This window comes from Pseudophryne corroboree, chromosome 10 (assembly GCF_028390025.1).
Source record: "Pseudophryne corroboree isolate aPseCor3 chromosome 10, aPseCor3.hap2, whole genome shotgun sequence".
Taxonomy (NCBI): domain Eukaryota; kingdom Metazoa; phylum Chordata; class Amphibia; order Anura; family Myobatrachidae; genus Pseudophryne; species Pseudophryne corroboree.
The window spans coordinates 142919026-142931783 of NC_086453.1; the positions used below are offsets into that span (position 1 = coordinate 142919026).

The 12758-nt window shown below is 43.8% G+C and overlaps 1 protein-coding gene across 1 annotated transcript in view; it reads left to right on the forward strand.

Moving 5' to 3' along the window:
- LOC134965238 (troponin I, cardiac muscle-like) overlaps positions 1-12758 on the forward strand; it is an 83180-nt gene that overhangs the window by 19388 nt on the left and 51034 nt on the right. The window contains exons 5-7 of the mRNA XM_063941738.1: positions 2368-2409; positions 3259-3390; positions 5334-5423. Of these exons, the coding sequence (XP_063797808.1) occupies positions 2368-2409; positions 3259-3390; positions 5334-5423 (264 nt within the window). The remainder of the gene's footprint in view (positions 1-2367; positions 2410-3258; positions 3391-5333; positions 5424-12758) is intronic.

The following is a 12758-nucleotide window of genomic DNA, read 5'->3' on the forward strand; positions in this document are numbered from 1 at the left end:
AATCCCATTGTTATCCTGTGGATAACCTGTGGACCCTGCTGGAGAAATATTCGTTATGGTAAGAACTTACCGTTGATAACGGTATTTCTCCTAAGTCCACAGGTTCTACAGGGATCCCATCCTGACGCACCTGATTTGAGGATCCTTCTACTCACTAACCTCTTCCTTCTTGTACAGAAGGGTGTGCATGTGTGTTCTTATCGCCTGATTAGGGTGCTACATGATGCTCCTGCCTTGTGCTTTGGAATACAACTGATTTGCCAGAGCCAGTGGGCGGGGATATATGGACAGGCCCGTTGCATCCTGGGAGGCCAGAAAGCTTTGATCGATTGGTGCCAATCCGCTGTCGCTCCAATGATATCCATTGTTATCCTGTGGAACCTGTGGATTTAGGAGAAATACCATTATCAACGGTAAATTCTTACCATAACGTATATTTTCCCAGGTTCTTGAATGTGCTAACCAATCAGACTGTCAAAGCTGCCAATCACTTTGAACGATAAATTTAAAACAGCAATAGAAATAAATGCTAAACAATCCTGAATTATCAATTCTATTGTCATTTTAAATCTACCAGCAACAACCTGTTGGTCCTTTACTCCAAACAAGTAAAAATATAGCTTATTTTATGGTTCTTATCACTGGGAGCTACTCTGAGCTTCATGTACAGGGTGAACTCCTCTTCCTACCAGGCTGCAGATTTGGTGCATTGACAGCACTGTCCTCTCTTTCTTAATGAGTGATTTACGTCTCCTATCAAAATCCATAAAACCAGAAGGCCCCGATGTCCCCTCTGTTGAAAAACTTTTTCAATGGGCGAACCCTTGTTACGCCTTACCGTGTTCTGATATGTTATTGATTTCTGGCACTGAGTTGGAACACAGCAGCAGAACATGAACACTTGTTTATGTTCACAATGCATTCAACTAACAGGCCCATATCTAAGTTATTTATTATTATTTATATATTACCAGTTATTTATATAGTGCAATCATCTTCCGCAGTGCTTTAAGAGGGATACATACTAGGTGATTTCTGCCTAAAAAATAAACGATAACAACAGAAATGTCGTTATTGTTTATTATTAGGCTGAAATCGTCCAATGTGAATGGGGGTAATATTGGTGAATGCTGAACGATGCACGCTCCCGCATGTCATTCAGCGATCACCAATATTGAGCTGACATGCAGCTCAACCCGTCAGTGTCGGGCTGAGCTGCATGTTCGGGAATGCCGGCAGTGACGTCACTGATTGTTGTCATTGAACAATAATGTTCAGTGTGTACGCACTATATCGTTGAACGCTATATCGTTCAACGATATAGTGGTTCATCACCGGCATTTCTCCATCGCCTAGTGTGTACCCGCCTTTACAAAGATTATTTGGCCATTCACATCAGTCCCTGCCCCATTGGAGCTCCGTTTAGGGCAACATGAATATAATATATACCATTACACAGCAGGCAGCATGAGCAGTTATTGGTGGTCTCTGATGCCCCTTACTACCTGCATCAGTCTTAAGTGTCTGATAAGACAGAACACTATTTCTACAGTATCCACATTAAGCTGGGGATGGCCATCGACCATTGATGGGTAACCAATTTGCCATTAATGGGTGATGGTTTTGCCATTGATGATGTAGATCTGATGGTTCTCCACCATGGATGGCAGATGAGGCAGTGATGTTTTATTATTATTTTCTGACCAGGGGGTACATAGCTTAGTTCCACCTCCATTGTCCTGCTCAGTCCCATCATATTCTCTGATTGGCCTTCAAGGGGTGACACCATCAATGGTTTCCTGTCTATGGTTTCATGTCATCCATGTAAAGCACCATTGATGGTGACCCTATTTGATAGCAATACATTATGCAATGTTCTGTGTCTTTTTATTGTCATTCTTAAGCCCAGTCTTCTGTCTGCTGTTATGTTCACCTGCCATTTTGTATGTAACGCAGGCCCCCTCTTTGTGTTTATTTCCGCCCACTATGTTTGAGGTCACTTGCTCCTCTGGTTTGTTCATCATTATTGGCCCATGACGCCATGCTGCAGCCTCAGACCAGTCACTGCTTGCATGGATGAACAGTAAACTACCAGCACTGCTCTATAGACTCAATCATCATGCCTAGCAATAATATGGTATAATGCAGAAGGTTAGAACATGGAGGTATCTCTGGATTACTGCAGAGCTAGCCAAAACAACATCAGTGTACAGTTCCTGGGCTCTGATAAACCCTACTGTATGGACAGGACATAAAAATACTCTTATTTGAGTACATTTGTTTTTGTTATTTGAAACCAATAAAATGCCTTTTTTTTTTAACAACATTGAGTGATTAAAGTAATAACAATATCATTTGTTTTGCCAGAGAAAACCGAAGATATCTGCATCTCGGAAACTGCAGCTGAAGGTATTGTCGTATTTCTTTTTTAATGTAAGCCTCTGTGCATTATGAAATTGAAGCCAATATTTGTACCTGGACCTCTTTGTTTTGTTCAAGCCTGTGGACAATTAGCACACAGTGATACACATGAATATCATCACCAGGTGCCAGTGCTTTGAGGTCATTTATTGTGAGAGAGATAATCATTTCATGATTATTATTATTATTATTATTATTATTATTATTATTATTATTATTAGTCATCATTATTAGACTACCCCTGCTCCCCGCACACTGTGGAGGCAACCATTATCCATTCACATTCTCCTGTCAGGTCTGTGGTTCCAAATGAGTTTTCTCCATTCTCATAAACTAAATGGCTATGTCCACAATGGGACATGTGCTTGTTAAATATTATACAGGTTGAGTATCCCATATCCAAATATTCCGAAATACGGAATATTCAGAAATACGGACTTTTTTGAGTGAGAGTGAGATAGTGAAACCTTTGTTTTTTGATGGCTCAATGTACACAAACTTTGTTTAATACACAAAGTTATTAAAAATATTGTATTAAATGACCTTCAGGCTGTCTGTATAAGGTGTATATAAAACATAAATGAATTGTGTGAATGTAGACACACTTTGTTTAATGCACAAAGTTATAAAAAATATTGTATTAAATGACCTTCAGGCTGTGTGTATAAGGTGTATATGTAACATAAATGCATTCTGTGCGAAGACTTGGGTCCTATCCTCATGATATCTCATTATGGTATGCAATTATTCCAAAATATGGAAAAATCCGATATCCAAAATACCTCTGGTCCCAAGCACTTTGGATAAGGGATACTCAACCTGTATTGTGTCTCTCAGAGTCTGATGCTGCAAATTGCTAAGAGTGAGATGGAACATGAAGAGGAAGAGCGAGCCCGTGAGAAGGAGAGGTTCTTGGCTGAGCACTGTCAGCCCCTACAACTCTCTGGACTGTCTCGTTCTGAGCTTCAGGTAATGAATAATACTGTACAAAATTGGAGTAAACTGTCAGCTAGATGCATCATCGCTTGGAAAATGTCGGAGATGAGCGGATTCGGTTTTACTCGGTTTTACTCGGTTCTCAAAACGGCATCTTATTGGCTCACTGATGTCACGTGTTTTGGATAGCCAATCGGATGCCGTTTTGAGAACCGAGTAAAACCGAGTAAAACCGAATCCGCTCATCTCTAGAAAATGATAATATGGAGAGTGAAAAAGTACCAACCAATCAGGTCCTAACTGCCATGTCACTTGCTGTGTTTGAAAAATGGCAGGAGCTGATTGGCTGGTACTTATTCTCTCTCCATTTTATCACTTTCCAAGCGATGATGCATCTGGCAACTGCTACAGTAAACTATACTGTAACTGTATAGATTCCGATATACGTCTTGTGGGGCTACATACAAGCAAATGTCAGGGTTCTGGAACCTGACGCTTTATTTGTAAGGCACGTTAAATGTCCATATATGAAATGAGTTTAGTTTAGCATTGTAGTAAATGATAAAGAAAAATTTGACCCCTTTTCTTAGCAACCAATCACAATACAGTTTGATGTATGTCTAATAGGGAAAAGGTGGCAATATAAAACCAAACCATTATTCCAGTTATTACTTATAAAATCTTTGTAGGCACTTGCAATGAGTTGCTCATCTTAGTGCTAGTTCCTTAGCACTTAGGAATTGATATAGCCGTATCTTTAAGCCGCAGCACCGGGACTCACAGCGTATGCTGAAGAAACACAGCGTTAGGCTCAATCTTTTGCCGCTGTGGCCGTATTACTTGAGCGGTAGCACGGGGTGCACACTGTGGAAGTTGGAAGATCACAGTATCAACCTCCACCCATTGCTGTAAAAGCCGTTACACTTATTACGAGTGTGGGGTTCACGTAAATCACTCAATGCCGGTAGAGGATTTAAGTGCAGACCTCTTGGTTAGGTCATTTGCATACCTGCCGTCCTTGGTTTGCCGGCTGAGTAGTTAAAGATGGTAAATCCCAAAGCAATCGAAAGGCCCTGCTGGAGTCATAGTTCATATACACAAGTCCTGATCACATGAATCTCCTTGCTTACGCATTTCTACGCTGATGTACAATGGCGGTTTCGTCAGAGGACGAGAGATGTGTGCGTCTTTTCTAAGCAATCTAGTCAGAGTGCTTAGAATTTATGCACACATCGCTACGTGTGTACCACCCTTTAGTGAATTTTGTTTTAGAATGCATGGGCTTTCTTTGGGTAGGTCAGTGACATCAATATGTTTTAAAAGAACTTATAGGCCAAAAAAATTAGTATACATATTACTTTGACCCAATGAATGAAACTGATTTGGAAACAGAGATAGTCGTTTATCTCTGTGCACCAACCACACAGGCACCATGAGGGGTCAACTTACACACACACATATCCTAAAAAAGTGCACATGAGTGCACAACAACTCGCGTTGCTGAGCGGTTTGAAAGGGGCCAGTTGAAATAATCCGGGTCGAGCGACCTGGCATTTCAAGTCGGGTAGCAACCAGGGTTGAACTCGTGTTCAACCAAGCTCAACGTGCGGTGTGAACGGGTAAGCTGAGTCGATGCGACCTGGCACCCGTTCACTGTATAGGAAGAGGCGGAACTTGGAGATCATCTGATCTCCAAGTGCTTCCTCCGCACGGACCACTGCTGGCGTCATCATCACAGCAATATGCCTAGTTGGTGCCACAGTCTGAAAGGGGTCTCAAGCTGCAAGGAGCCGTGTACAAGTCCCTGGTGTGACCCACGCTTAATGCGGTCTGAAAGGGGTCTTAGTCATTACTGTCAGTGAAACCGAGTCTTTAGGATGAGATCTGGCCGTCATGCAGTACACCAGTTTCTGTTTGAGATTCAAATGTTTATCAACAAAACACTATAGATTATTGCACATCATGTTTTCTTGCAGGATCTATGCACGGAGCTCCATGAAAGGATTGATGTGGTGGATGAAGAAAGATATGACATGGAAGCTAAAGTGAACAAAAGTATTACAGAGGTACTTGCACAGCCTGACGCACCATGACTGTATGAGGCCTGCTTGTTGTAGTAAACTGTATCCCAATGTCAGTTCAGGGACTGTACACCGTAATGTTCTGGAAGGACTTTTTGACAATCTTTATTAAGTAGTGGAGAATATTGTATAGTTATAAAAGACTTCAGCACTTCATCACTTGAAAAGGGCAGTGAGGATGCAATGTTCGTGCTGGAATATACAGAAAATGCATCCCTGTAACATTATCCAACACATACTCTGCTTTAATAGTAACCTAATTTCCTTAGACTTTATTAAAAGTTACATTTAAGGAAAGTGCATAAAACTCAGTATTTGAGGAATGAGGAACGAATTTGAGGAATGTGGCCCAGTGGTTAGCTTGGCTTCCTCAGCTCACATCAATAAGGTTTGATTCAAATCAGTGTACTATATGTGTATAGTCTGTATGTTCTCTCTATCTCTCTATGCTTGTGTGCGCTTTCCACTGTGTACTCATGTGTCCATAGTGCACATGCAAGACCCCTCACCATGCGGCCACATCTGTAAGCATGTGGCCACAAGGTGATTGACAGCGGCGGCCGTTGGGTTGGGGTTGTCGAGATGGCGTTTCACGGGAGTGGAGAACAAAATGGTGGCCATGTCGGCAGCGTTTTTTGGGGCAGCTGTGTGATGTTATACGCAGCCACTCCAAGAAAAAAAATGGTGCCTGACCACCTACCAGCGCAGTCAGCCTGAGCAGGCAGTGGTCAACCTCAATTTGATGCGTTCACAATCAAATTGTGAACGCATCACGCAGCGGCACCACACACGCTGGCCTGAGCTGGGTGGCCCCGAGCATGTGGGTAGATCATACTTACCTACTCTCCCGGAAGCTGTGGGCAGGTCTCCCGCATCCTGCTCGCACCCTAGTGATGCGAGCAGGATGGAGACATAATCTCCCGTATTCGCAGGTCCGTCGGGTGGGGAAGGGGTTAAAATTATGCAAATCACGTCATTTTAGCCCCGCCCCCTTCCCACAGACCCGCGAATCGCTGCATTTTCTGAAGTGGGGGTGGTGCTTGGTGATGTCACAGTCTGGCCCCGCCCCCCGAAGACTCCTGCAGCGTCTCCTCTCCGGGCTTCTCCCGGAGAGGAGTAATACAATGTAGGCAAGTATGGAGTAGATGGACACAGATCTTAAGGTCCATACACATTAGACGATGTCGCTCTATGAGCGACGTCATCTAATGTTTCCCCTCCTGGGCCGGCCGGTTGGCGGCCGACTGTACACACTGAGGCTCCTCCCTCATACTCCGGCTCACCAGCACCACAGTCTCAAGGTACTTCACCTATAACGGAGAATTCTCCAGTTTGTATTGTGGCTACACTGCAGTCTCAGAACGGCACCAGTACACATCACCTGACGGCTGCAGTTGGCGGCGGTACTCCGTCTGCCCACAATCTCCAACGGCTGTTCCCGGCAGTGGGAAAACGACAGCCCGTGTCATCTGATCCACGGCAGTGCCTGGCTGTGATATAACATCGGTCCGTGCCGTCCAGGTTGCTGCTCAGCCGTGGGACAGTGTCTTGGTCTCATACGGACAAGTACAGCGGCTTCGGCGGGTGTCACACCTGTGAATCTTCACCGCAATCAGCGGCTACAGCGTGTGTTCTACTGACACCTTGGAAAATGCTATAATACCCATGCTCAGGGCATAAAAAGGATATCCACCAGCCCTAGGTATTATACAAACGACCATCTTACATTTGGGACCTACAAACTAAAGAGCAAGCCCGGATAATTATTCTCTTCATCAAAATCCTGTTCCTCAACATCATACTGTGGGCGTTATACAGGACTCTACCGAGGACGCTCGGTAGTACCAGCCCATAGGAGAGGTAAAAACGGTATATTGTTCATTGCTTATTTGACTACTGGGCCCTTTTTCTGTCTCCAATGATTGGAGAAAAAATTCTGCTGTCTCTATATTTAGCCACATCACACTGTAGAGAGTAAAATTGTAAAGATTAAGTGTTACTATTGTTACAATCTTTAAACAAGTATCAATCTTGTACCCTGAATCAGGGGATTTCTAGACACAAATTTTTGATTGATACTGTATGCTCATATTATGGTGCTTCTGAGTATGGTTATGCATTTATCTTTTATATGACCAATTTTATCTGTTGTAGCTGTATTTTATATAATAAATAAATTTTATACAGAAGATTGTCAACTCTTCATGATATATACCAATTTGTAAAGCACCTTAAGCGCAGCCGATTTTCTTTTTTCCTTTCCTAAACACTGAGCGATATGACCGCTCATATCGCTCAGTGACGTCACGCCTCCGCCAGCCATGCATGCAGGTCCTGGACAACAGTCCAGATCCTGCAGGCATGCACTGCTGACAGCGATGATCGTTGCTGACCAGCGGGGCTGCGCATCGATCGTCGCTGGCGGTATACACACTTACCGATAAAATGAGCGACATCGCTCAGGGAGGGGGAAAATGAGCAACGTCGCTCATTTTATCGACAAGTGTGTAATGGCCTTTACTGTGGAAGCCAGATCTGCATCCATCTCTGAATAGCCCCCATAGATTGCAAGGACCACTAGGGCAGACATTGATATAAATGATTAAATTGAAATATGAAATTAAAAATACACGGAATCATTCAGAGTTCGTATTACAAAGTGCAAATTATAAATTTGTAAAGTGAGGTTTCAGTTGTACTGTCTGAAATGTTCTGCTAACATTCTTCTTATTGTGTACATAATGTATAGTAAATACACAAATCAGCCACTAGGTGGAACTCTTTGTAGAAGTATTTTCTTAATGTAATACATGAAGATGTAGATTCGAGCGTACAAATGTAATTTTTTTAAGCGACAGCAACAAATTGGTCAAACTTCTAGGATAATGCAAACTCATAATATGCGATGGAAAACAACAGTATTAATATAGCAAATTAAGCCAGAAATTATAATGCCTGTGACACAGAGATCTTTCTTGGGACATGTCAAGCCTACACCTTGTTAATCATGTGGCCAGTGTCGGACTGGGACATGAAGGGCCCACCGGGGGATGCTGTTGTAGGGGCCCATGCTTAAGGGTGTTTCCAGGCTCCAGTGGGGTGTGGCCAGCCACCACAGAGGTTTGGCTAACCATTACAGAGTACATGTTCTGTCTCCCTTGCTAAATATATAATAAACCATATTCTTGTGAAGTATAATATAACATAAGTATAATGCATAATTAAAGTGCACTAGGATAGAGTCTGGAACCTGATCCCTAGAGGAGGAGGAGGACCCACAGGCAGTGGGGCCCACCGGTGGTTTCCCCTGTTCCCCTGTGGGCCAGTCCGACCCTGCATGTGGCTATAGGCTATAGCAGTAGCGCAAAGAGGGATCCATTTAGATCCCTCCACCTCACAGTGGAGCAGATGTATTAACCTGGAGAAGGCATAAGGAAGTGATAAACCAATGATAAATGCAAGGTGATAAACGCACCAGCTAATCAACTCCTAAATGTTAATTTACATATTGGAGGTGATTGGCTGGTGCATTATCACCTTGCATTTTTCACTGGTTTATCGCTTTCTTATGCCTTCTCCAGGTTAATACATCTGCCCCAGTGTGCATGCGTGACCTAAGGTATAGCATGTGCAGCCACTATAGCTGCCTTGGCAGAATACGACAATGTTAACCTCCGCTGGTGACAATAAAGGCAAAAGTAAAGCTTTAAAGATTTGCCGGGACAGCTCCTGATCAGAGCAGCTGTTCCAGCATGAGGGCCCTGATAAATAGTTCCGACACTCATTCCCAAATCGCTGCAGCTAGCAGAGACATGTATGTGATGCTAGTATTGGGGCCATTAGCTGCAATTGTAACAAATAGGCCCCTTAATGAGCATTGGAGTATTTTTCACTCTCTATCCACCATGATAAAATAGATTATCTGTGTCTGTAGAGAAACGATGGGAGGGCTATAGTGCACACTTCTTCTGCCCTCTGACCAGGCTGTTCCAGCCTGTGAGTGATTGGTGTTCTCATGTACATAGAATTGGTTCACATTTATATACATAAGGGTGTGCTACAAAAACATTAACATATCTAGGGAGTACTCTGTAAACACCTAAGAGGCTTCTTGGGAAACCTAAATTCCAAACTATAATGTGGTGGTTACTTAGAAAACATTCACACTGTAAGATGTACATAGCAACTGCAGGTACTTGGTGAACATATATTGCAGGAGTGGGCAGCCTGCTAGAATTAGGAATCTAATGGGTCACACGTTCATTTATTTTTACTTTGTAAAGAAGGTGACTATCAAGAACAGATTTTACATTTCTTAATATTAGTTCTAGAAATGTGGGGGTCTGCAAAGGCACCGGAGCATTAGAGATGAGCGGGTTCGGTTTCTTTGAATCCGAACCCGCACGAACTTCACTTTTTTTTTCACGGGTCCGAGCGACTCGGATCTTCCCGCCTTGCTCGGTTAACCCGAGCGCGCCCGAACGTCATCATGACGCTGTCGGATTCTCGCGAGACTCGGATTCTATATAAGGAGCCGCGCGTCGCCGCCATTTTCACACGTGCATTGAGATTGATAGGGAGAGGACGTGGCTGGCGTCCTCTCCATTTAGATTAGATTTAGAAGAGAGAGAGAGAGAGAGATTGCTGTGATACTGTAGATTAGAAGAGAGTGCAGACAGAGTTTAGTGACTGACGACCACAGTGACCAGTGACCACCAGAGACAGTGCAGTTGTTTGTTTTATTTAATATATCCGTTCTCTCCCTGAAAAAAACGATACACAGTCACACAGTGACTCAGTCTGTGTGCACTGCTCAGCCCAGTGTGCTGCACATCAATGTATTGTATATAAAGCTTATAATTGTGGGGGAGACTGGGGAGCACTGCAGGTTGTTATAGCAGGAGCCAGGAGTACATGATAAATAATATTATATTAAAATTAAACAGTGCACACTTTTGCTGCAGGAGTGCCACTGCCAGTGTGACTAGTGGTGACCAGTGCCTGACCACCAGTATATTAGTAGTATTGTATACTATCTCTTTATCAACCAGTCTATATTAGCAGCAGACACAGTACAGTGCGATAGTTCACGGCTGTGGCTACCTCTGTGTCGGCACTCGGCAGGCAGTCCGTCCATCCATAATTGTATTATAATATATACCACCTAACCGTGGTTTTTTTTTCATTCTTTATACCGTCGTCATACTAGTTGTTACGAGTATACTACTATCTCTTTATCAACCAGTGTACAGTGCGGTAGTTCACGGCTGTGGCTACCTCTGTGTCGGCACTCGGCAGGCAGTCCGTCCAACCATAATTGTATTATATACCACCTAACCGTGGTTTTTTTTTCATTCTTTATACCGTCGTCATACTAGTTGTTACGAGTATACTATTATCTCTTTATCAACCAGTGTACAGTGCGGTAGTTCACGGCTGTGGCTACCTCTGTGTCGGCACTCGGCAGGCAGTCCGTCCATCCATAATTGTATTATAATATATACCACCTAACCGTGGTTTTTTTTTCATTCTTTATACCGTCGTCATACTAGTTGTTACGAGTATACTACTATCTCTTTATCAACCAGTGTACAGTGCGGTAGTTCACGGCTGTGGCTACCTCTGTGTCGGCACTCGGCAGGCAGTCCGTCCAACCATAATTGTATTATAATATATACCACCTAACCGTGGTTTTTTTTTCATTCTTTATACCGTCGTCATACTAGTTGTTACGAGTATACTACTATCTCTTTATCAACCAGTGTACAGTGCGGTAGTTCACGGCTGTGGCTACCTCTGTGTCGGCACTCGGCAGGCAGTCCGTCCAACCATAATTGTATTATATACCACCTAACCGTGGTTTTTTTTTCATTCTTTATACCGTCGTCATACTAGTTGTTACGAGTATACTACTATCTCTTTATCAACCAGTGTACAGTGCGGTAGTTCACGGCTGTGGCTACCTCTGTGTCGGCACTCGGCAGGCAGTCCGTCCAACCATAATTGTATTATAATATATACCACCTAACCGTGGTTTTTTTTTCATTCTTTATACCGTCGTCATACTAGTTGTTACGAGTATACTACTATCTCTTTATCAACCAGTGTACAGTGCGGTAGTTCACGGCTGTGGCTACCTCTGTGTCGGCACTCGGCAGGCAGTCCGTCCATCCATAATTGTATTATATACCACCTAACCGTGGTTTTTTTATACCACCTAACCGTGGCAGTCCGTCCATAATTGTATACTAGTATCCAATCCATCCATCTCCATTGTTTACCTGAGGTGCCTTTTAGTTCTGCCTATAAAATATGGAGAACAAAAAAGTTGAGGTTCCAAAATTAGGGAAAGATCAAGATCCACTTCCACCTCGTGCTGAAGCTGCTGCCACTAGTCATGGCCGAGACGATGAAATGCCAGCAACGTCGTCTGCCAAGGCCGATGCCCAATGTCATAGTACAGAGCATGTCAAATCCAAAACACCAAATATCAGAAAAAAAAGGACTCCAAAACCTAAAATAAAATTGTCGGAGGAGAAGCGTAAACTTGCCAATATGCCATTTACCACACGGAGTGGCAAGGAACGGCTGAGGCCCTGGCCTATGTTCATGGCTAGTGGTTCAGCTTCACATGAGGATGGAAGCACTCAGCCTCTCGCTAGAAAACTGAAAAGACTCAAGCTGGCAAAAGCACCGCAAAGAACTGTGCGTTCTTTGAAATCCCAAATCCACAAGGAGAGTCCAATTGTGTCGGTTGCGATGCCTGACCTTCCCAACACTGGACGTGAAGAGCATGCGCCTTCCACCATTTGCACGCCCCCTGCAAGTGCTGGAAGGAGCACCCGCAGTCCAGTTCCTGATAGTCAGATTGAAGATGTCAGTGTTGAAGTACACCAGGATGAGGAGGATATGGGTGTTGCTGGCGCTGGGGAGGAAATTGACCAGGAGGATTCTGATGGTGAGGTGGTTTGTTTAAGTCAGGCACCCGGGGAGACACCTGTTGTCCGTGGGAGGAATATGGCCGTTGACATGCCAGGTGAAAATACCCAAAAAATCAGCTCTTCGGTGTGGAGGTATTTCACCAGAAATGCGGACAACAGGTGTCAAGCCGTGTGTTCCCTTTGTCAAGCTGTAATAAGTAGGGGTAAGGACGTTAACCACCTCGGAACATCCTCCCTTATACGTCACCTGCAGCGCATTCATAATAAGTCAGTGACAAGTTCAAAAACTTTGGGTGACAGCGGAAGCAGTCCACTGACCAGTAAATCCCTTCCTCTTGTAACCAAGCTCACGCAAACCACCCCACCAACTCCCTCAGTG